Here is a 23,492-nt window from a genome sequence, read left to right on the forward strand (position 1 = left end):
AAATTGCTCCCAAGGATGAACCAGACTTGTGGAAGTCTACAATTTGGTTTCTGAGGTATTTGCTGATTTCATTTGATTTTCCCATGATGTCAAACAAAGAGGCACAGAGTTTGAAGGTAGGCCTTGAAATACATCCACAGGTACACCTCAAATTGACTCAAATGATGTCAATTAGCCTATCAGAAGCTTCTAAATCCATGACATCATTTTTTGGAATTTTCCAAGCTGTTTAAAGGCACAGTCAACTTAGTGTATGCAAACTTCTGACCCCCTGGAATTGCGATACAGTGACTTATAAGTGAAATAATCTGTTTGTAAACAATTGTTGGAAAAATGACTTGTGTCATGCACAAAGTAGATGTCCTAACCGACTTGCCAAAACTATAGTATAACAAGAAATTTGTGGAGTGGTTGAAAAACGAGTTTTAATGACTCCAACATAAGTGTATGTAAACTTTTGACTTCAACTGTATAACAATAAAAAAATAGACTCTCATTTTTTTACTTTCTAACTCCTGTGTTAAACTTTTTTTGGGAAAACAGACAGACACAAATGGCAGACACAGCAGTTTTAATCTGACATATGTAAAAAGCTTGGGTTTTTTTTGGTGGGCATTATGGACTCTCCTAAACTTGAGAGGTCCACGTGATTTACAAGAAGGTTTAAGTTGCGTGTGAACATTTTAGGTTAGGTTTTTGTCCTGTGAGAGTGATCTTGAAGTGATCGCTGACGCCGTTTGTGTATGTGTGTGCAGGTACACTACCTCGCAGGCTAAGGAAGGAGCTGTTGACGGTGAAGCTTCGGAATCGGCCCAGCAAGGAGGAGCTGGAAGACCGGAATATCTTCCCGGCACGGACCGAACAGGAGCGTCAGGATATACGCCAGCAGATCGAGATGAAACTCGCCAAGTAAGTAGTCATCTTCTCTCCTCACCCACTCCTTTCTCACTTCATCTTTCCATAATACCTCACATCGTCTCGTCACCCCTTTTTCTCAAAAGGCATTGGAGAAGAAGGTCCAAGGAAATGGACCTTGGATCTTCTTGTCCAATATGGTTGGGAAGGAGGCAAGGAGCGATGAATGCCGAAAAGGCCAATTGAGAAAATCCCATCTAGATCACATCCTGTAGGCCGACCTCTATGACACCTCTTCAACATCTTTCCTACCCTAGAACAGGGGTACTACTAATTGAGAAGGTCCAGTGTCACAAATTCCCTAGATGGCAAAGGTACGGATGGATATTGTCCTTTATCAGCACTGGTACAGCGTAGTAACAAACATAGTCATCTAGGACTTAGGAAACATGTTGTTATATAAAATGTACATTAAATGAGACTAAGAATTTCTTTCAAATGTAAACATGTGCAAAATTGCATCAACATTGCTGAGGAACAAAACATTTAAATAAAATAAAGTGCATGTTTTCTGAAGAACAACGTAAAAAAAAAGAAAGTTGAACAAAAATAATAATCTTAATGCACAGAACGTCACTGTGGGCCATGCGATATTCATGTATAAGTCTATCTGGGCCTTGTCCTGCATTAATGAGAGAAATTACACTTTCTGTCTCCTGCCAATGCTTTGAACTTAGGCACAAATGGTGTGAGAGCAACTCAGACACTGGTGCAGGTGTTCATTGGTGAGCCTGGTGCGGTACTTGTTTTTAATGAAGTTAATTGTAGAAACGGCTGATTAACCACTGTATGTGGAGCCAAACATGGTCAGGATTTAGTGCCAGTTTCTTGAGAACATGGACATCAGCTGCAGGCATTATCTTTCCCAGAACGTGACAGGGTCCATCACTCCATTTATAGTGATTTAACATCTACCCACCTGAAGATCTGTTTTGCTTCTTCTGACAATGAGCAGAAGCAGTTCTCTTCCAAAGTGAAATCATTAAAGCGAGCCTTGAAGTTATCCATCAGCTTCTGGAAGAAATCAACATGGGAACAGCTTTGTCTCCCTGCGTTTGCACCAGAACATTGGGGAAGTGGACAAGTTCTCCCTGGAGATAATTCACCAGCATTACCAACATTACGACCAAGAATACGACTTTCCCGAATCGGATCCTTTGTTCGTACCCCCCAGGGCAATTTAACTGATTCCAAAGGCTGTTCCAAAACACTGCAGGCGCAACACCCACCGCTTCCAAAGTCTATTACTCGCTAATGTTCAGTCTCTGGATAATAAAGTTGATGAGCGCAGGGCGAGGATTTCCTTCCAGAGAGATATCAGGGATTGTAACATACTCTGTTTCATAGAAACATGGCTCTCTCGGGATATACTGTCTGAGTCCGTACAGCTAGTTGTGTTCTCAGTTCATCGCGCAGACATGAATAAATATCTCTCCGGGAAGAAGATGGGTGGGGGTACATGTTTCATGATTAACTACTCGTGATTTGATTGTGATAACATACAGGAACTCAAGTCCTTTTGTTCACCCGACATAGAATACCTCACAATCCATTACCTCCCAAGAGAATTATCTTTGGTTATAGTCACAGCCGTGTATATTCCCCCTCAAGCAGATACCACGACGGCCCTCAAAGAACTTCACTGGACTTTATGAAAACTGGAAACCACATATTCTAAGGCTGCATTTATTGTAGCTGGGGATTTAAAAAAAGCAAATTTGAGAAAAACATTACCCACTTTCTAACAAAACATTGTTCGTAGTATTCGCACTGCTAAAACACTCAACCACTTCTACTCCAACTTTCGGGATGCCTACAAGGCCCTCCCCCTCCCTTCAGCAAATCTGATCACGACTCCATTTTGCTCCTCCCTTCCTATAGGCAGATACTCAAAAAGGAAGTACCTGTGCTAAGGACTATTCAATGCTGGTCTGACCAATCGGAATACACGCTTCAAAATTGTTTTGATCACGCGGAATGGGATATGTCCCGGGTAGCCTCCAAGAACAACATACACAAATACACTGTGACTGAGTTTATCAAGAAGTGTATGGGAGATGTTGTACCCACTGTGACTATTTAAACCTACCCTAACCAGAAACCGGACAGATGGCAGCATTCACGCAAAACTGAAAGCGTGAACAATCGCATTTAAACATGGCAAGGTGACTGGGAATATGGCTGAATACAAACAGTGTAGTTCTTCCCTCTGCAAGGCAATCAAACAGGCAAAACGTCAGTACAGAGACAAAGTGGAGTCGCAATTCAATGGCTCACACACGAGACCTATGTGACAGGGTCTACAGACAATCACGGTATACAAAGGGAAAACCAGCCACGTCCCGGACAACGTCTTGTTCCCGGACAAGCTAAAAACCTACTTTGCCTGCGTTGAGGATAACACAGTGCCACTGACGTGGTCCGCTACCAAGGACCGGCACCAAGGGCTCTCCTTCTCCATGGGCAATGTGAGTAAGACATTTAAGCGTGTTAACCCTCGCAAGGCTGCCGGCCCAGACGGCATCCCTAGCTGCTTCCCCAGAGCATGCGCAAACTAGCTAGCTGGAGTGTTTAAGGACATATTCAATCTCTCCCTATCCCAGTCTACTGTTCCCACATGCTTCAAGATGTCCAACATTGTTACTGTACCCAAGAAAGCGAAGGTAACTGAACTAATTGACTATCACCCCGTAGCACTCACTTCTTTCGTCATGAAGTGCTTTGAGAGACTAGTCAAGGATCATATCAACTCTACCTTACCTGACACCCTAGACCCACTTCAATTTGCTTATCGCCCCAAAAGATCCACAGACGATACAATTGCCATCACACTGCACACTGCACACTGCACTTGTCAATCTGGACAAGAGGTCTACCTATGTAAGAATGGTGTTCATTGACTATAGCTCAGCATTCAACACCATGGTACCCTCCAAGCTCATCATTAAGCTTGAGTCTGTACTCTGGGTCTGAACCCTGCCCTGTGCAACTGGGTCCTGGACTTCCTGACGGGCCTCCCCACAAGGATGCGTGCTCAGCCCCCTCCTGTACTCCCTGTTCACCCATGACTGCGTGGCCACGCACGCCTCCAACTCAATCATCAAGTTTGCAGATGACACAACAGTAGTAGGCCGGATTACGAACAGCCTACAGGGAGGAGGTGAGGGCCCTGGGAGTGTGGTGCCAGGAAAATAACATCTCACCCAACGTCAACAAAATAAAGGAGCCACATCTACGGGACCGCAGTGGAGAACGTGGAGAGCTTCAAGTTCCTCGGCGTACACATCACGGACAAACTGAAATTGTCCACCCACACAGACAGTGTGGTGAAGAAGGCACCTCTTCAACCTCAGGAGGCTGAATAAATTTGGCTTGGCACCTATAACCCTCACAAGATTTTACAGATGCGCAATTGAGAGCATCCTGTCGGGCTGTATCACCGCCTGGTACGGCAACTGCACCGCCCTCAACCGCAGGGCTCTCCAGAGGGTGGTGCGGCCTGCCCAATGTATCACCGGGGTCAAACTACCTGCCCTCCAGGACACAGCAGCACTTAGATCTTCTGCACAGATTCTGTCAGACCTGGGCCCTGACAGTAAATCTCAGTAAGACAAAAATAATGGTGTTCCAAAAAAGGTCCAGCTGCCAGGACCACGAATACAAATTCCATCTAGACACCATTGCCCTAGAGCACACAAAAAACGATACATACATTGGCCTAAACATCAGCGCCACAGGTAACTACGACAAAGCTGTGAACGATCTGAGACAAGGCAAGAAGGGCCTTCAATGGCATCAAAAGGAACATACAATTCGACATACCAATTAGGATCTGGCAAAAAAAAATATATATTTTTTTATTTCACCAGGTAAGCTAGTTGAGAACAAGTTCTCATTTACAACTGCGACCTGGCCAAGATAAAGCAAAGCAGTGCGACACAAACAACAACACAGTGTTACACATGGAATAAACAAGCGTACAGTCAATAACACAATAGAAGGAGGAGGTAAGGCAATAAATAGGCCATAGTAGCAAAGTAGAAAAGTAATTACAATTTAGCAGATTAACACTGTAGTGATAGATGAGCAGATGATGATTAGCAGATGATGGTGTGTAAGTAGTGATACTGGTGTGCAAAAGAGCAGCAAAGTAAATAAAAACAATATGGGGATGAGGTAGGTAGATTGGGTGGACTATTTACAGATGGACTATGTACAGCTGCAGCGACCGGTTAGCTGCTCAAATAGCTGATGTTTAAAGTTAGTGAGGGAAATGTAAGTCTCCAGCTTCAGCGATTCGTTCAAATCCCTGGCAGCAGAGAACTGGAAGGAAAGGCAGCCAAAGGAGGTGTTGGCTTTGGGGATGACCAGTGAGATATACCTGCTGGAGCGCGTGCTACGGGTGGGTGTTGTATTCGTGACCAGTGAGCTGAGATAAGGCTTTACCTAGCATAGACTTATTGATGAATATTTAGCGAGGGACAGCCGACTAGAGCATACAGGTCGCAGTGGTGGGTGGTATAAGAAGGCGCTTTGGTAACAAAACGGATGGCACTGTGATAGACTACATCCAATTAGCTGAGTGGAGTATTGGAAGCTATTTTGTATATGACATCGCCGAAGTCGAGGATCAGTAGGATAGTCAGTTTAATTAGGGTAAGTTTGGCGGCGTGAGTGAAGGATGCTTTGTTGCGATATAGGAAGCCGATTCTAGATTTGATTTTGGATTGGAGATGTTTGATATGAGCCTGGAAGGAGAGTTTACAGTCTAGCCAGACACCTAGGTATTTGTAGTTGTCCACATATTCTAGGTCAGAACCGTCCAGAGTAGTGATGCTAGTCGGGCAGGCTAAATACTTGAATCAGTTATAGAAACCATTGCCCTTTATGGTTGTGAGGTCTGGAGTCAACTCATCAACCAAGAATTCACAAAATGAGAAAAACACCAAATTGAGACTCTGCATTCAGAATTCTGCAAAAATATCCTCAGTGTACAACGTAAAACACCAAATAATGCATGAAGAGCAGAATTAGGCCAATACCTGCCAGTTATCAAAATCCAGAAAAAGAGACGTTAAATTCTACAAAGAAATTAACCTGGAGAAGAGCCCCCTAAGCAAGCTGGTCCTGGGGCTCTGCCACTGTGTACTCTCTATTTAGGGCCAAATAGAATTCTGTTACTTGACACATTGAAAAGAATTTACAAAAAAAAAGAGCAAACTAGAATGCTATTTGGCCCTAAACAGAGAGTACACAGTGGCAGAATACCTGACCACTGTGACTGACCCAAAATTAAGGAAATCCTTGACTATGTACAGACTCAGTGAGCATAGCCTTGCTATTGAGGCCGCTGAAGACAGACCTGGCTCTCAAGAGAAGACAGGCTATGTGCACACTGCCCACAAAATGAGGTAGAAATTGAGCTGCCAAATGTATGACCATATTAGAGACACATACTTCCGTCAGATTACACAGACCCACAGAGAATTTGAAAACAAATCCAATTTAGATAAACTCCCATTTCTATTGGGTGAAATACCAGTGTGCAATCACAGCAGCAAGATTTGCGACCTGTTGCCACAAGAAAAGGACAACCAGTGAAGAACAAACACCATTGTAAATACAACCTATATTTGTGTTTATTTATTTTCCCTTTGTACTTTAATTAGCACATCATTATAACACTGTATATAGACATAATATGACATTTGAAATGTGTTTATTCTTTTGGAACTTTTGTCAGTGTAATGTTTACTGTTAATGTTTTATTGTTTATTTCACTTTTGTTTATTATCTGTTTCACTTGCTTTGGCAATGTAAACATGTTTCCCATAAAGCCCCTTAAATGAAAACAAATTGAAATCTCTCCCCCTTTTTGTCAACTTCCCTTTGATGACCTCATGGATATCCTCTCCTGTGTGTGTGCTTCCAGATGTGTTAAGCCCAACAGCTCCTCACAGAATTCCTTCTTTGTTTCGTTATAAAATCTGACAAACACCAGAAACTGGACATTATCAGTGTTATCTGTTGATTCATCCACAGCTAATGAAATGCATGGTGCATTCTGAATGGCCTCATCAACTTGTGAAGTTAAATCTTCAGCTCATATTTCAGTTCTCCTCGTTGCTGTGGAATCTGACAGTGGGATCTGTTTGATTTTTCCCCGATGTCATATTTTTGTTTACCTTAAAGCAAGGTGTCAGCAACTTCACACATGCACATTCTTTTACCATCTCAGCGTCTGAATTATTCTTCCTTTTCCCCAAACCCAAACTGTCCTCAGTGAACACTCCATTGCATGTTGTTGGGCTGTAAGGGAATTGACAAGGACTTTAGTGGACTTCTCATATTGGGATTTGAGTTGTTTGTTCTCACCTCCGTGTTCAGGGGATAAGTCTGATCTAATTTATTTTGCCTGGTGCCATAATGGCGTTTAACATTGGCACTTTTCACGAGAGCTACGGACTCACTGCATATCAGGCACATTGGTTTTGTGCTAGTTGCGGGGAGAATGACTACTGTTCCGTCCACTCGTCTTTGAATATACGGTTTTCAGAGTCAACTTTTTTTTAACAAGCCATATTAAGAAAGATAAAGGTAACTAAGCTCCTGTCTGTGATATTTACAGTTGAACCGCGGTTAAATATTTATGTTTATTTCCGCCTGCTTGTCCCAAGGTTCCGCAGAGGATATTTGGATTAATGTGATTGGGTAAAACGCCTCTTGTACTTGCATATAACCACTCGATTGGATTAGACGGGGCACTAGTAGATACGGGTGTTGCTTCGGGAGAAAGAGAGAGAGTGAGAAAAAGAGGTTGCTGAGTTAGAGGCCCACTGCGTCCGGTTGATTTAAAAAAAAAAAGCTGTCTAGAAACAATGGATTGACTTTTATATAACAAAATGCAATGTTGTCCGGTTCTCTGGGTCCGGGTCTGGACCACGGTCCGCCAGTTGAGTTGGGCGGCCCTAGAATGTATGTAAGCAGACCTGGGTTCAAATACTATTTGAAATCTTTAAAATGCCTGCAATATGGGTAGGATTTGCAGGTCTGGAACTATTCTACTGGTAATCACAAATAAAGTATTTGAAAAATGATTTAAAATAGTTCTTGAACCCAGGTCTGGATGGAAGACATTAACCTGAAGGCTCTTTCGGGACATAAGACCACACCATTGATATTGATTGCAAATGAATGTCAATATAAATACAGTAAATACCAGAGCGACTTACAGGAGCAAATAGGGTTAAGTGCCTTGCACATGGGCACATTGACAAATTGTTCACCTATGAATGTCCATGAGTGGAGAGTCTGAACAATTAGTGTTAGGAAGGGATGAAAATTTAAACTTAATGGTAGTGGTTATGTAATGTTGAACAGTGGAGGGTTTAGAGTGGAGGTGAGAAAGACGATCTGATCTAGGAGGATTACCTCCTTGGTTTGCATTGACTTGATTTGCGTCCGTCAGTTAATCTGACATTGTTTTGTACATACTTTGGAATTGATGCTTGGACTCGGCCAATCCTGATCCCGGATCAGTCGCTCTATTGTGTTGGATTAATTTTACAGCGGCCAGGTGCTAAACCAGCTGATTGAACTAATCAAGGTCTTGACCAAACCAATCCCTAGTTGAGGAAGAGAGATTTCATCACCAATTGGAGTAAGATCCTGCAAACTCGAAATGTGGTTCATTTGTGGACCTGAGTTATACAATTAGAACGTGGTTCACTATGGTGGTAAAATACCCAGATTCCTTCTCAAGAGCAAAAAATCTTTGATTTCAAGAATGTTCCTGGAGAGTTAAAGATAAGAAATCCGGAATCCTGAATTTCCTGTTTTCTTTTGCCTCATTTGTGTTTGTGTACTGTTTTGGTTTACTGTATGTGCCAACCACACACAAGACATTCCCTCACAGGAAGTTATTAGAATTCGAACTTCCAGTAACAGTCTTAGCTATGTACAGGCCAGCGGGACACTATGGATGTGGATACATCACACTTCTCTAAACAAAAGCCGTTAGAGAATGTTTTGGTACGAGGACAGAATGTGAAGGAATTTAAGAACTATAACTGCTGTGTTGCTCATCACCATTTTGTCAAGCTAGGGGTACACCATCATGTTATGTAACCAGCCATGTAACAACTCACAGTTGAGTGCTACTCATCTTCAAGAAAAAGATTTAACAGTCAGACCCATGGAAACGATCAACCTCAGGCTATTCTTAGTTCCCGCTCGTACCACAGGGTCCTTAAAGTGTAATATTGTCACTGGACAACAAAAACAATTCACTACCAGCTGCAAACAAACACCTTATGTAAAAGGTCAGAGCAAAGCAGCATGACTCCGGCTTGCGTAAGAGCCCCTCTAGCATGGGAGTGAGATGCGGAGCTGTCTGGGGAGAAGGTCACATTGAGAGCACCATTGTAGGCTAGTCACACAAAAGACCACCAATCTGCGCATAAAGTAATTTTTATTTTTTATTTAAATGGATGGATTCGATGCACACAATGCAATTGCAAGTTGTATTTGGAACTTAATAACTTAGTAATATGCTTTCCTGTCTATTTTAAATATTATAGTTATTTTTGCTCAATGATCATGTGCACTGCCATTTGCTTCTGCGAAATTCTGTCTTGTGTGTGTAAAGAACTGTCACCAAATCCTGGTCTTGGAGAACAACCGTGTGTCCTGTAGGCAATGTGTACTGAATTAGGACCATTGAGATGAACTGTTGAACAAAATTCAAGGGACATCTACATTTAACATTTGACATTTAACATTTGACATACATCTAACATTTCTCCCCCTAAATGTCTTAGTTTTGACCATTGAATTAAGCCTGGTTATGATGTGATGCATACACAGTGGGCCTCCAGGACCAAGACTTAGAGTCCTGAGGGATCACTGTGGAAGATAACTCACAGGAGCAATGTGGTTAGTGAAAGCTCCACCACTACATTGCTCCTACCTATCCAGACTACTGAAATCAGCAAACATTGAAAGGTAAGGGGAAGGGGCAGGCATAGTAGGATTATCCTACTATATTGCAATTTGTGCTCCCATTTTCTAGCCACTGTTACCTCCAGACAAAATAGAGACCACATATGAAAAGGTCCACTGTATATGGTAAACGTTCAGATTCCAACACCAGGGTAGACATTTTGTTGAGGTCCTGAGCTGCTTATTTCTTCTTTACGTGGTGCCATTAGTGCGTACAGTGCATACGGAAAGTATTCAGACCCCTTGGACTTTTTCCACATTTTGTCACGTTACAGCCTTTTTCTAAAATTCATTCAATTGTTTTTTACCCTCATCAACCTACACACAATAATACCCCATAATGACAAAGCAAAAACAGTTTTTTCTTAAATAACTTAAATATTACATTTGCGTAAGTATTCAGACCCTTTTCTCAGTACTTTGTTGAAGCACCTTTGACAGAGATTATAGCATCGAGTCTTATTGGGTATGACGCTACAAGCTTGGCACACCTGTATTTGGGGAGTTTCTCCCATTCTTCTCTGCAGATCCTCTCAAGCTCTGTCAGGTTGGATGGGGAGCATCGCTGCACAGCTATTTTCTGGTCTCTCCAGACATGTTCAATCAGGTTCAAGTCCGGGCTCTGGATGGGCCTCTCAAGGACATTCAGAGACTTGTTCCGAAGCCACTCCTGCATTGTCTTGGCTGTGTGCATAGGGTCGTTGTCCTGTTGGAATGTAAACCCTTGCCACAGTCTGAGGTCCCGAGCAGGCTTTCTTAAAGGATTTCTCTGTACTTTGCTCCGTTTATCTTTTCCTTGACCCTGACTAGTCTCCCAGTCCCTGCCGCTGAAAAACATCCCCACAGCATGATGCTGCCACAGCTTCACCGTAGGGATAGTGTCAGGTTTCTTACAGACGTGATGGTTGGCATTCAGGCCAAAGAGTACAGTCTTGCTTTCATCAGACCAGAGAATATTGTTTCTCATTGTCTGATAGTCCTTTATGTGCCTTTTGGCAAACTCCAAGTGGGCTGTCATGTGCCTTTTACTGAGGAGTGGCTTCCGTCTGGCCACTCTACCATTAAGGTCCGATTGGTGGAGTGCTGCAGAGATGGTTGTCCTTCTGGAATGTTCTCCCATCACAGAGGAACTCTGGAGCTGTCAGAGTGACTATCGGGTTCTTAGTCAACTCCCTGATCAAGGCCCTTCTCCCCGATTGCTCTGTTTGGCCGGGCGGCCAGCTTCTTCCAACTTCTTCCGAACTTCTTCCATTTAAGAATGATGGAGGCCTTCCCCAGGTATGTGCCTAGACACAATCCTGTCTCTGAGCTTTACGGACAATTGCTTCAACATCATGGCTTGGTTTTGCTCTGACATATACTGTCAACTGTGGACCTTATATAGACAGATGTGTGCCTTTCCAAATCATATCCAATCAATTGCATTTACCAGGTAGAAACATCTCAAGGATGATCAATGGAAACAGGATGCACCTGAGCTCAATTTTGAGTCTCATAGCAAAGGGTCTGAATAGTTATGTAAATAAGGTATTTCGTTATTTTTATACATTTGAAAACATTTCCAAAAACCTGTTTTTGCTTTGTCATTATGGGGTATTGTGTGTACATTGATGAGGGGCAACAAATATTTGATCAATTTTAGAATAAGGCTGTAACCTAAAAAAAATAGGAAAAAGGGAAGGGGTCTAAATGCTTTTCGAATGCGCTGTATAGGTGCCCGTTTGCCGTGCATGCTCCATATTTTGGTTACACTGCGCTTTTTCAGAGAGGGGAAAGCCCAACTACATTTAGCCCTAAAGATGGTGGAGAAGAGGGAAGCTTAATGGAGGAGTAAAGCCTATTTCCCAAGGGTACTCTTAATGAATGACAAAATAGTCTATAACTCCGAGCTCAGATCTCCAAAGATGACTGCTAGCTTAGATTGAATCGTCTTTTTCTGAGCCTCTTTCCACGTCGGAGAAACCGCCAGCCAGATAAAAAGCAGAAAAAAAGATGCTGTCCTAGCTTCTCACTGGGATAATGACACCTTGCCTGTCCGTTGTCTCAGAGTGAGATGACCTTTCCATCTATAGCACTCTGCTCTCTGCCTGCCACTTCTGCTGTGGTGGCGCTTCACCGGTGCTATTCTTAGCTTGGAGACTATTGAATAATACATCACGGTGCACTCCTATCTCTCCGCCTCCCCACTCCTCCTCAAATGTGTGTTATTGAGGAGTTATGTGAGGAGAAATGGTGGGGGAAGGGCAATACAGTTACAGTAGGCCAGAATGCAGGAGATGGGGATTTTCCATTTTAAAGAAGAGTGGAATTTCGAACTCATTCTTTTTTTTTTATGACAGGATAGGAGCAGACGAAGGGAGACAGAGTAATTAATGGGAGCAGAAATGTGTAGAGTTCATGCCTCAATAGAACCGGGATCCCCACTACAGGGGAAGTGTATGGTTTCTGAGTTTTTTTACCCGCTCGACCAGACTCCGGGCCAGCAAGAGGTGTGTTTTGTGGAGAGCTGGTTTATTGTGACTGCTCGCTGCAGTCTGGCTGCCAATTTGTGGCTGAAGGAGAAAAGGAAGCGAATGCCTATTGCAACCACCCACTCAAGGCTGTCTATCCTTTTCTCTCCATGCACAAGCAATGCTTTACATATTTATACTAGTATTAGACAATTTGAGTAATACCCATCTAGCACATAACATTCTGAGAACCATGTTTCTTAGAGCTTGGTGGAGCGTGGTTGTCCTATGGTTATTTTGCATACAACCTTCCCACAACTTTCTCGGAAAGGTACAGGATAGTTGCTTGGCTTTGGAACATTCCCAGCACATTTAAGGAACTTGATAATAAAAAAAAACGTTTTTTTTCTTGGTATTTCAATACTTTAACAGAACGTTTCCTAAAAGTTCAAACATGGTTACATTTAATTTACATTTTGGAAATGTTCTAGGAACGTTTCCAAAATGAGATTGGGAATGTTCACATATAGTCCAGAGAACGTTAAGAAACAAATGTTCTTTTGTGCAAATTTTAGTACTTCAGCATAACTTTTCCCACAGGTGTCCTCATGGTTCTATTTAAAATAATAATCTCACATTGTTCCAAGAACATTAACAAACAACGTTATTCTGTAGAAATTTCAGTACTTCAGCATAACGTTTCCTAAAAGTTTCTTTGTGGTTCTATTTAAAGTCATGTTCTCAAATTGTTCCCGAGAATATTAAGAAAATGTTCCATAAAAACCTGTAGTAATGTTCAGAGAACATTCTAAGAATGTCATTAAAAACATAATCATTCTGTTCTCAGCATCAACCAAATGCTTTCTTTCTTCTATCTTGTTAAGTGTGTTCAGGTGTGTTGGCCACACCTGATCTTAATGAGTGCTTGTTTCCTTTGAACCGGGGTCTGTTTGAATAGCCTAAAATTAACAACTTTGTATGAGTTTAAAAAACATGGCAAACTAGCTCCATCCTGGTGGCGCAGTGGAATAATTCCATGGCTAAAAAACAGAAGATCATAAGTTCAAATCTCACTGATGCCGTGCCACTATAAAAAATATATATATTTGCATGATTAATGCCTAAGCAAATTAATTTCCATGTGTCCTATCTGTGCTTGGAGTTCAAAACAATTAACCGAAGCTAGCAGTGTTAAGTCTTATTGAAACGTGTTCTCAGAAAGTTAATTAATAACCTATCATTTCTGTTCTCGGAATGTAAATTAAACCTCCCAGGAAAAATTTCAGGGAACCATAGTAAAACCTTGCAAACTAAAATGTTACGTTCCCGGAACAGACAAAATTCACTTCCGTTCTCAGAATGTTTAAAAAACCTTCAGTTTTACCGGCCGGGAAACATATTGCTTCATTCCCAGAACCAATGGTAACCAAAAGAACTTCCAAGGGACCAAATGTGCTAGCTGGGAATAGGCCGGGATTCAATCCAAGGGGTGTTATAAAGCATTACACAATAACAGACTTTTTAAGGTACTTTACTTTTGAGCCGATATGCGTTTACCATGTCTTTGCGAATGTTTGGGAAAAATGCCTTTAAAAGGCGCATTGTTGGCTGAATAGCCATTTCAGGACAGTGGGTACCTATACACCTGCAATACACTGCATTATCATCCCATGTTCTACAGTATGTTCAAGAAAAGTAGATGTTCTGAACTGTACTGTATCTTAGAGAGCTGTCCTTGGGTCAAAATGAAATGTATAGGGTAGGAAACGTCAAAACATCTAATGAGCGCTTAGTCTCTCGACTTTCCGTCTCCAAATAAATTAAGATATTACTTTTTTTGCCAAGAATAGCCAATGTTCTGCACATACACACAGCTGTTATTAGGCCTACACTGTAGTAAGGGTTCCCTGGGAAGAATCCATTGTCTTCCACGAGAAAATGTCGCTAAGCCACACAGCGGCCAGGTCAACGTCATGGTGATATAGCGTCCATTGGGGCTTTGAGAGTGACTCCATTTCATTTGTTGAAAATGTTATGCCTTTATCACACACTCGCACTGGAGTGACAGATGTAGGATACACAGTGAGCTCCAAAAGTATTGGGACAGTGACAATGGTGTTGTTTTTTTGGCTCTGTACTCCAGCTCTTTAGATTTGAAATGATACGATGACTATGTGGTTAAAGTGCAGACTGTCAGCTTTAATTTGAGTGTGTTGTCATCGATATTGGGTGAACCGTTTAGAAATGCCATACTTTTTGCACATGGTACCCTAAAATGGGGGAACTAAACGTATTGGGACAAATTCACTTGTGTGTATTAAAGTAGAAAGAATTAAGTATCTGGTCCCATATTCATAGCACACAATGACTACATCAAGCTTGTGACTCTACAAATTTGTTGGATGCATTTGCTGTTTGTTTTGGTTGTGTTTCAGATTATTTTGTGCCCAATAGAAATTCGTTGTAAATAATGTAGTGTCCTCTTGGAGTAATTTTTATTTTAAATAAGAATAAAATATGTTTCTAAACACTTATAGATTCATGTGGATGCCCCCCTGATTACACATAACCCTGAATGAATTGTGAATAATTATGAGTGAGATACAACATTTTAAATGAGAACAGAGACTCATACAGACACACAAATATCATACACCCAAGACATGCTAACCTCTCACCATTACAGTAACAGGGGAGGTTAGCATTGTTTGGAGGAGTATGATATTTGTGTGTCTATACTCACTCATCGTTATTCACGATTCATGAAGGATTATCTGTAATCATGGTTCAAATCACAGTTGAAATCCAAAGTGTTAAAGTAAAAAATTGTCACTGTCCCAATACTTTTGGAGCTCACTGTAGTTGGTGGCTAGTGTTGTCAAGTTCTTTTTTTTTGTGGAGGACAGACTATTATACTGCCATGTTCACAAATAAATGTCTTATTGGACAAAACAAGTTTGATTTGAATTGAGCATATCTGACACAAGATTGTGTATTAGGCTGACAAAACTTTACATAAAATCATGCAGAACCAATAAATATTAGAACTGAAAAATAAATGCTGTAATTTGTGCATCTCTGGAAATACTAAAATAACATGGCCTTGTATTAATGTTCCTTGGAAAACGATTTGATCAGACAAATAAGTTAATGAATTATTCAACAGTATTGCTAGTAGCAAGTCTGTATTGACAGTGATTCTTATAAATGTATAAATGCTGTATAAATGTCCGAACCTAGCACAGCTGTCTAAAATATCATAAGCCAAACTCTCAACTCTGTTTCTGGTTTATGTTGTCATTTCAGTCAACGATGTATAGTTTCAAAATATGCTAACTGTCATGTTGATCTCATGGACTCCTATGTATTTGAGTGGTTCCCCAGCTCCACCCGTCAGCTTATCAAACAAAATGGCAAGGTTAGGCTGTTGAAATTATAAGTCTCTGTTCTCATTTACATTTTTTATTTAACCTTTATTTAAATAGGCAAGTCAGTTAAGAACAAGTTCTTATTTACAATGATGGCCTACCAAAAGGCTTCCTGCAGGGACGGGGACTGGGATTAAAAAATATATATAAAATAAAAATATAGGACAAAAAGAGAGACAACTCAACACTACATATTGAGAGACCTAAAGTCAACAAGATAGCAAGGCAGTAACACATGAAAACACAGCATGGTAGCAACACAACATGGTAGCAGCACAAAACATGGCACAAACATTATTGGGCACAAACAACAGCACAAAGGGCAAGGGGGTAGAGACAACAATACATCACGCAAAGCAGCCACAACTGTCAGTAAGGGTGTCCATGATTGAGTCTTTGAATTAAGAGATTGAGATAAAACTGTCCAGTTTGAGTGTTTGTTGCAGCTCGTTCCAGTCGCTGCAGCGAACTGAAATGAGGAGCGACCCAGTGATGTGTGTGCTTTGGGGACCATTAACAGAATGTGACTGGCAGCACGCGTGTTGTATGTGGTGGATGAGAGCTGCAGTGGATATCTCAGATAGGGGGTAGTGAGGCCTAAGAGGGTTTTATAAATAAGCATCAACCAGTCGGTCTTACGATGGGTATACAGAGATGACCAGTGTACAGAGGAGTATAGAGTGCAGTGATGTTCGCTATAAGGAGCATTGGTAGAAAATCTGATGGCCAAATGTTAAAGAACATCTAGCTACTCGAGAGCACCCTTACCTGCCGATCTATAAATGATGTCTCCGTAATCTAGCATGGGTAGGATGGTTATCTGAATCAGGGTTAGTTTAGCAGCTGGAGTGAAAGGGGAGTGATTACGATAGAGGAAACCAAGTCTAGATTTAACTTTAGCCTGCAGCTTTGATATGTCCTGAGAGAAGGACAGTGTACTGTCTAGCCATACTCCCAAGTACTTACAGTGCCTTGCGAAAGTATTCGGCCCCCTTGAACTTTGCGACCTTTTGCCACATTTCAGGCTTCAAACATAAAGATATAAAACTGTATTTTTTTGTGAAGAATCAACAACAAGTGGGACACAATCATGAAGTGGAACAACATTTATTGGATATTTCAAACTTTTTTAACAAATCAAAAACTGAAAAATTGGGCGTGCAAAATTATTCAGCCCCTTTAAGTTAATACTTTGTAGCGCCACCTTTTGTTGCGATTACAGCTGTAAGTCGCTTGGGGTATGTCTCTATCAGTTTTGTACATCGAGAGACTGACATTTTTTCCCATTCCTCCTTGCAAAACAGCTCGAGCTCAGTGAGGTTGGATGGAGAGCATTTGTGAACAGCAGTTTTCAGTTCTTTCCACAGATTCTCGATTGGATTCAGGTCTGGACTTTGACTTGGCCATTCTAACACCTGGATATGTTTATTTTTGAACCATTCCATTGTAGATTTTGCTTTATGTTTTGGATCATTGTCTTGTTGGAAGACAAATCTCCGTCCCAGTCTCAGGTCTTTTGCAGACTCCATCAGGTTTTCTTCCAGAATGGTCCTGTATTTGACAGTGGGGATGGTGTGTTCAGAGTGATGAGCTGTGTTGCTTTTACGCCAAACATAACGTTTTGCATTGTTGCCAAAAAGTTCAATTTTGGTTTCATCTGACCAGAGCACCTTCTTCCACATGTTTGGTGTGTCTCCCAGGTGGCTTGTGGCAAACTTTAAACAACAACTTTTTATGGATATCTTTAAGAAATGGCTTTCTTCTTGCCACTCTTCCATAAAGGCCAGATTTGTGCAATATACGACTGATTGTTGTCCTATGGACAGAGTCTCCCACCTCAGCTGTAGATCTCTGCAGTTCATCCAGAGTGATCATGGGCCTCTTGGCTGCATCTCTGATCAGTCTTCTCCTTGTATGAGCTGAAAGTTTAGAGGGACGGCCAGGTCTTGGTAGATTTGCAGTGGTCTGATACTCCATCCATTTCAATATTATCGCTTGCACAGTGCTCCTTGGGATGTTTAAAGCTTGGGAAATCTTTTTGTATCCAAATCCGGCTTTAAACTTCTTCACAACAGTATCTCGGACCTGCCTGGTGTGTTCCTTGTTCTTCATGATGCTCTCTGCGCTTTTGACGGACCTCTGAGACTATCACAGTGCAGGTGCATTTATACGGAGACTTGATTACACACAGGTGGATTGTATTTATCATCGTTAGTCATTTAGGTCAACATTGGATCATTCAGAGATCCTCACTGAACTTCTGGAGAGAGTTTGCTGCACTGAAAGTAAAGGGGCTGAATAATTTTGCACGCCCAATTTTTCAGTTTTTGATTTGTTAAAAAAGTTTGAAATATCCAATAAATGTCGTTCCACTTCATGATTGTGTCCCACTTGTTGTTGATTCTTCACAAAAAAATACAGTTTTATATCTTCATGTTTGAAGCCTGAAATGTGGCAAAAATAATACTTTCGCAAGGCACTGTATATGAGGTGACTACCGCAAGCTCTAAACCCTCGGAGGTAGTAATCACACCTGTAGGGAGAGGGGCATTCTTCTTACCAAACCACATGACCTTTGTTTTGGAGGTGTTCAGAACAAGGTTAAGGATAGAGAAAGCTTGTTGGACACTAAGAAAGCTTTTTTTTTAGATTGTTTAACACAAAATCTAGGTAGGGGCCAGCTGAGTATAAGACTGTATCATCTCCATATAAATGGATGAGAGAACTTCCTACTGCCTGAGCTACAGTGGGGCAAAAAAGTATTTAGTCAGCCACCAATTGTGCAAGTTCTCCCACTTAAAAAGATGAGAGAGGCCTGTAATTTTCATCATAGGTACACTTCAACTATGACAGACAAAATGGAAAAAAAATCCAGAAAATCACATTGTAGGATTTTTAATGAATTTATTTGCAAATTATGGTGGGAAATAAGTATTTGGTCAATAACAAAAGTTTATCTCAATACTTTGTTATATACCCTTTGTTGGCAATGACAGAGGTCAAACGTTTTCTGTAAGTCTTCACAAGGTTTTCACACACTGTTGCTGGTATTTTGGCCCATTCCTCCATGCAGATCTCCTCTAGAGCAGTGATGTTTTGGGGCTGTTGCTGGGCAACACGGACTTTCAACTCCCTCCAAAGATTTTCTATGGGGTTGAGATCTGGAGACTGGCTAGGCCACTCCAGGACCTTGAAATGCTTCTTACGAAGCCACTCCTTCATTGCCCGGGCGGTGTGTTTGGTATCATTGTCATGCTGAAAGACCCAGCCACGTTTCATCTTTAATGCCCTTGCTGATGGAAGGAGGTTTTCACTCAAAATCTCATGATACATGGCCCCATTCATTCTTTCCTTTACACAGATCAATCGTCCTGGTCCCTTTGCAGAAAAACAGCCCCAAAGCATGATGTTTCCACCCCCATGCTTCACAGTAGGTATTGTGTTCTTTTGCTGCAACTCAGCATTCTTTGTCCTCCAAACACGACGAGTTGAGTTTTTACCAAAAAGTTATATTTTGGTTTCATCTGACCATATGACATTCTCCCAATCTTCTTCTGGATCATCCAAATGCTCTCTAGCAAACTTCAGATGGGCCTGGACATGTACTGGCTTAAACAGGGGGACACGTCTGGCACTGCAGGATTTGAGTCCCTGGCGGCGTAGTGTGTTACTGATGGTAGGCTTTGTTACTTTGGTCCCAGCTCTCTGCAGGTCATTCACTAGGTCCCCCCGTGTGGTTCTGGGATTTTTGCTCACTGTTCTTGTGATTTTCTTTTCTCATTTTGTCTGACATAGTTGAAGTGTACCTATGATGAAAATTACAGGCCTCTCTCATCTTTTTAAGTGGGAGAACTTGCACAATTGGTGGCTGACTAAATACTTTTTTGCCCCACTGTATGTTGTTGGTGTAAATTGAGAAGAGCGCGGGGCCTAGGATCGAGCCTTGGGGTACTCCCTTGTTGACAGGTAGTGGCTGAGACAGCAGATGTTTTGACTTTATACACTGCACTCTTTGAGAGAGGTAGTTAGCAAACCAGGCCAAAGACCCCTCAGAGACACCAATACTCACGAGAATGGAATGGTCTACCGTATCAAAAGCTTTGGCCAAGTCAATTAAAATAGTAGCACAGAGGTGCTGACCTGTTGCACCCTCTACAACCACTGTAATTATTATTATCTGACCCTGGTCATCTATGAACATTTGAACATCTTGGCCATGTTCTATTATAATCTCCACCCGGCATAGCCAGAAGAAGACTGGCCACTCCTCATAGCCTGGTTCCTCTCTAGGTTTCTTCCTAGGTTCTGGCCTTTCTACATCTGCATTGTTTGCTGTTTGTGGTTTTAGGCTAAGTTTCTGTACAGCACTATGTGACATCAGCTGATGTAAGAACAGCTTATAAATACATTTGATTGATTGACTGTTACGGTGCGTGAATGAGGACCCAAAAGCGAATTAACTTAGACAGAGCTTCTTTAATTACCAAACATAGGTAGGCTCAGACGGACCGGCAGATTCCGACAGGACAAGACAAGGTTACAGCAAACATGACGACAGTCTGGTTCAGGCATGAAACACAACAAACAAGAATCCGACAAGGACAGGAACAAAAACAGAGAGAGATATAGGGACCTAATCAGAGGGAAAAAGGGAAACGGGGTGAATGGGTAGTTAGGAGGAGACAAGGTACAGCTGGGGGAAAGAGGAGGAGAAAAGGTAACCTAACAACGACCAGCAGAGGGAGACAGGGTGAAGGGAAAGGACAGAGACAAGACACAACATGACAGTACATAACAGTACCCCCCCACTCACCGAGCGCCTCCTGGCGCACTCGAGGAGGAAACCTGGCGGCAACGGAGGAAATCCTCGATCAGCGCACGGTCCAGCACGTCCCGAGAGGGAACCCAACTCCTCTCCTCAGGACCGTACCCCTCCCAATCTACGAGGTACTGGTGACCACGGCCCCGAGGACGCATGTCCAAAATTCTACGGACCCTGTAGATGGGTGCGCCCTCGACAAGGATGGGGGGGGGGGGGGGGAGACGAGCGGGGGCGCGAAGGACGGGCTTGATGCAGGAGACATGGAAGACCGAAGGTATCGCGGAAGAAGAAGTCGAACTGCGACAGGATTAATGACCCGAGAAATACGGAACGGACCAATGAACCGCGGGGTCAACTTGCGAGAAGCCGTCTTAAGGGGAAGGTTCTGAGTGGAGAGCCAAACTCTCTGACCGCGACAATATCTAGGACTCTTAGTTCTACGCTTATTAGCAGCCCTCACAGTCTGCGTCCTATAACGGCAAAGTGCAGACCTGACACTCTTCCAGGTGCGCTCGCAACGTTGGACAAAAGCCTGAGCGGAGGGGACGCTGGACTCGGCGAACTGAGATGAGAACAGCGGAGGCTGGTAACCGAGGCTACTCTGAAAAGGAGATAGCCCGGTCGCAGACGAAGGAAGCGAGTTGTGGGCGTATTCTGCCCAGGGGAGCTGTTCTGACCAAGACGCAGGGTTACGAAAAGAAAGACTGCGTAAGATGCGACCAATAGTCTGATTGGCCCGTTCTGCTTGACCGTTAGACTGGGGGTGAAAGCCGGAAGAGAGACTGACGGAAGCCCCAATCAAACGGCAAAACTCCCTCCAAAATTGAGACGTGAATTGCGGACCTCTGTCCGAAACGACGTCTGACGGAAGGCCATGAATTCTGAAAACATTCTCGATGATGATTTGTGCCGTCTCTTTAGCAGAAGGAAGCTTAGCAAGGGGAATGAAATGAGCCGCCTTAGAGAACCTATCGACAACCGTAAGAATAACAGTCTTCCCCGCTGACGAAGGCAGTCCGGTGACAAAATCTAAGGCGATGTGAGACCACGGTCGAGAGGGAATAGGAAGCGGCCTGAGACGGCCGGCAGGAGGAGAGTTACCGGACTTAGTCTGCGCGCAGACCGAACAAGCAGCCACGAAACGACGCGTGTCATGCTCCCGGGTGGGCCACCAAAAACGCTGGCGAATGGAAGCAAGCGTACCCCGAACGCCAGGGTGGCCGGCTAACTTGGCAGAGTGAGCCCACTGAAGAACGGCCAGACGAGTAGGAACGGGAACGAAAAGAAGGTTCCTAGGACAAGCGCGCGGCGACGGAGTGTGAGTGAGCGCTTGTTTTACCTGCCTCTCAATTCCCCAGACAGTCAACCCGACAACACGCCCCTCAGGGAGAATCCCCTCGGGGTCAGTGGAGGCTACTGAAGAACTGAAGAGACGAGACAAAGCATCAGGCTTGGTGTTCTTAGAGCCCGGACGATAAGAAATCACGAACTCGAAACGAGCGAAAAACAGCGCCCAACGCGCCTGACGCGCATTAAGTCGTTTGGCAGAACGGATGTACTCAAGGTTCCTATGGTCAGTCCAAACGACAAAAGGAACGGTCGCCCCCTCCAACCACTGTCGCCATTCGCCTAGGGCTAACCGGATGGCGAGCAGTTCGCGGTTACCCACATCATAGTTACGTTCCGACGGCGACAGGCGATGAGAAAAATACGCGCATGGGTGGACCTTGTCGTCAGAGAGGGAGCGCTGAGAAAGAATGGCTCCCACGCCCACCTCTGACGCGTCAACCTCGACAACGAACTGTCTAGAGACGTCAGGTGTAACAAGGATAGGAGCGGATGTAAAACGATTCTTGAGGAGATCAAAAGCTCCCTGGGCGGAAACGGACCACTTAAAGCACGTCTTGACAGAAGTAAGGGCTGTGAGAGGAGCTGCCACCTGACCGAAATTACGGATGAAACGACGATAGAAGTTCGCGAAGCCGAGAAAGCGCTGCAGCTCGACGCGTGACTTAGGGACGGGCCAATCAATGACAGCTTGGACCTTAGCGGGATCCATCTTAATGCCTTCAGCGGAAATAACAGAACCGAGAAATGTGACGGAGGAGGCATGAAAAGTGCACTTCTCAGCCTTCACAAAAAGACAATTCTCTAAAAGGCGCTGGAGGACACGTCGAACGTGCTGAACATGAATCTGGAGTGACGGTGAAAAAATCAGGATATCGTCAAGGTAAACGAAAACAAAGATGTTCAGCATGTCTCTCAGGACATCATTGACTAATGCCTGAAAGACAGCTGGAGCGTTAGCGAGGCCGAAAGGAAGAACCCGGTATTCAAAGTGCCCTAACGGAGTGTTAAACGCCGTCTTCCACTCGTCCCCCTCCCTGATGCGCACGAGATGGTAAGCGTTACGAAGGTCCAACTTAGTGAAAAACCTGGCTCCCTGCAGGATCTCGAAGGCTGAAGACATAAGAGGAAGCGGATAACGATTCTTCACTGTTATGTCATTCAGCCCCCGATAATCTATGCAGGGGCGCAGAGACCCGTCCTTCTTCTTGACAAAAAAAAACCCCGCTCCGGCGGGAGAGGAGGAGGGGACTATGGTACCGGCGTCAAGAGCTACAGACAAATAATCTTCGAGAGCCTTACGTTCGGGAGCCGACAGAGAGTATAGTCTACCCCGGGGGGGGGTGGTTCCCGGAAGGAGATCAATACTACAATCATACGACCGGTGTGGAGGAAGAGAGGTGGCCCTGGACCGACTGAACACCGTGCGCAGATCGTGATATTCCTCCGGCACCCCTGTCAAATCACCAGGCTCCTCCTGTGAAGAAGAGACAGAGGAAACAGGAGGGATAGCAGACATTAAACATTTCA

At 43.3% G+C, this 23,492-nt stretch overlaps 1 protein-coding gene across 2 annotated transcripts in view; it reads left to right on the forward strand.

Annotated features, from left to right (window-relative positions):
- Positions 1-23,492, forward strand: part of phactr3a (phosphatase and actin regulator 3a) — a 60,253-nt gene that overhangs the window by 29,008 nt on the left and 7,753 nt on the right. For both annotated transcript variants that reach the window (XM_021565619.3, XM_021565620.3), the window contains exon 7: positions 756-909. In XM_021565619.3, coding sequence (XP_021421294.3) covers positions 756-909 — 154 coding nt within the window. The remainder of the gene's footprint in view (positions 1-755; positions 910-23,492) is intronic.

Source organism: Oncorhynchus mykiss, chromosome 16 (assembly GCF_057628025.1).
Source record: "Oncorhynchus mykiss isolate SJ-2025 chromosome 16, ASM5762802v1, whole genome shotgun sequence".
Lineage (NCBI taxonomy): Eukaryota > Metazoa > Chordata > Actinopteri > Salmoniformes > Salmonidae > Oncorhynchus > Oncorhynchus mykiss.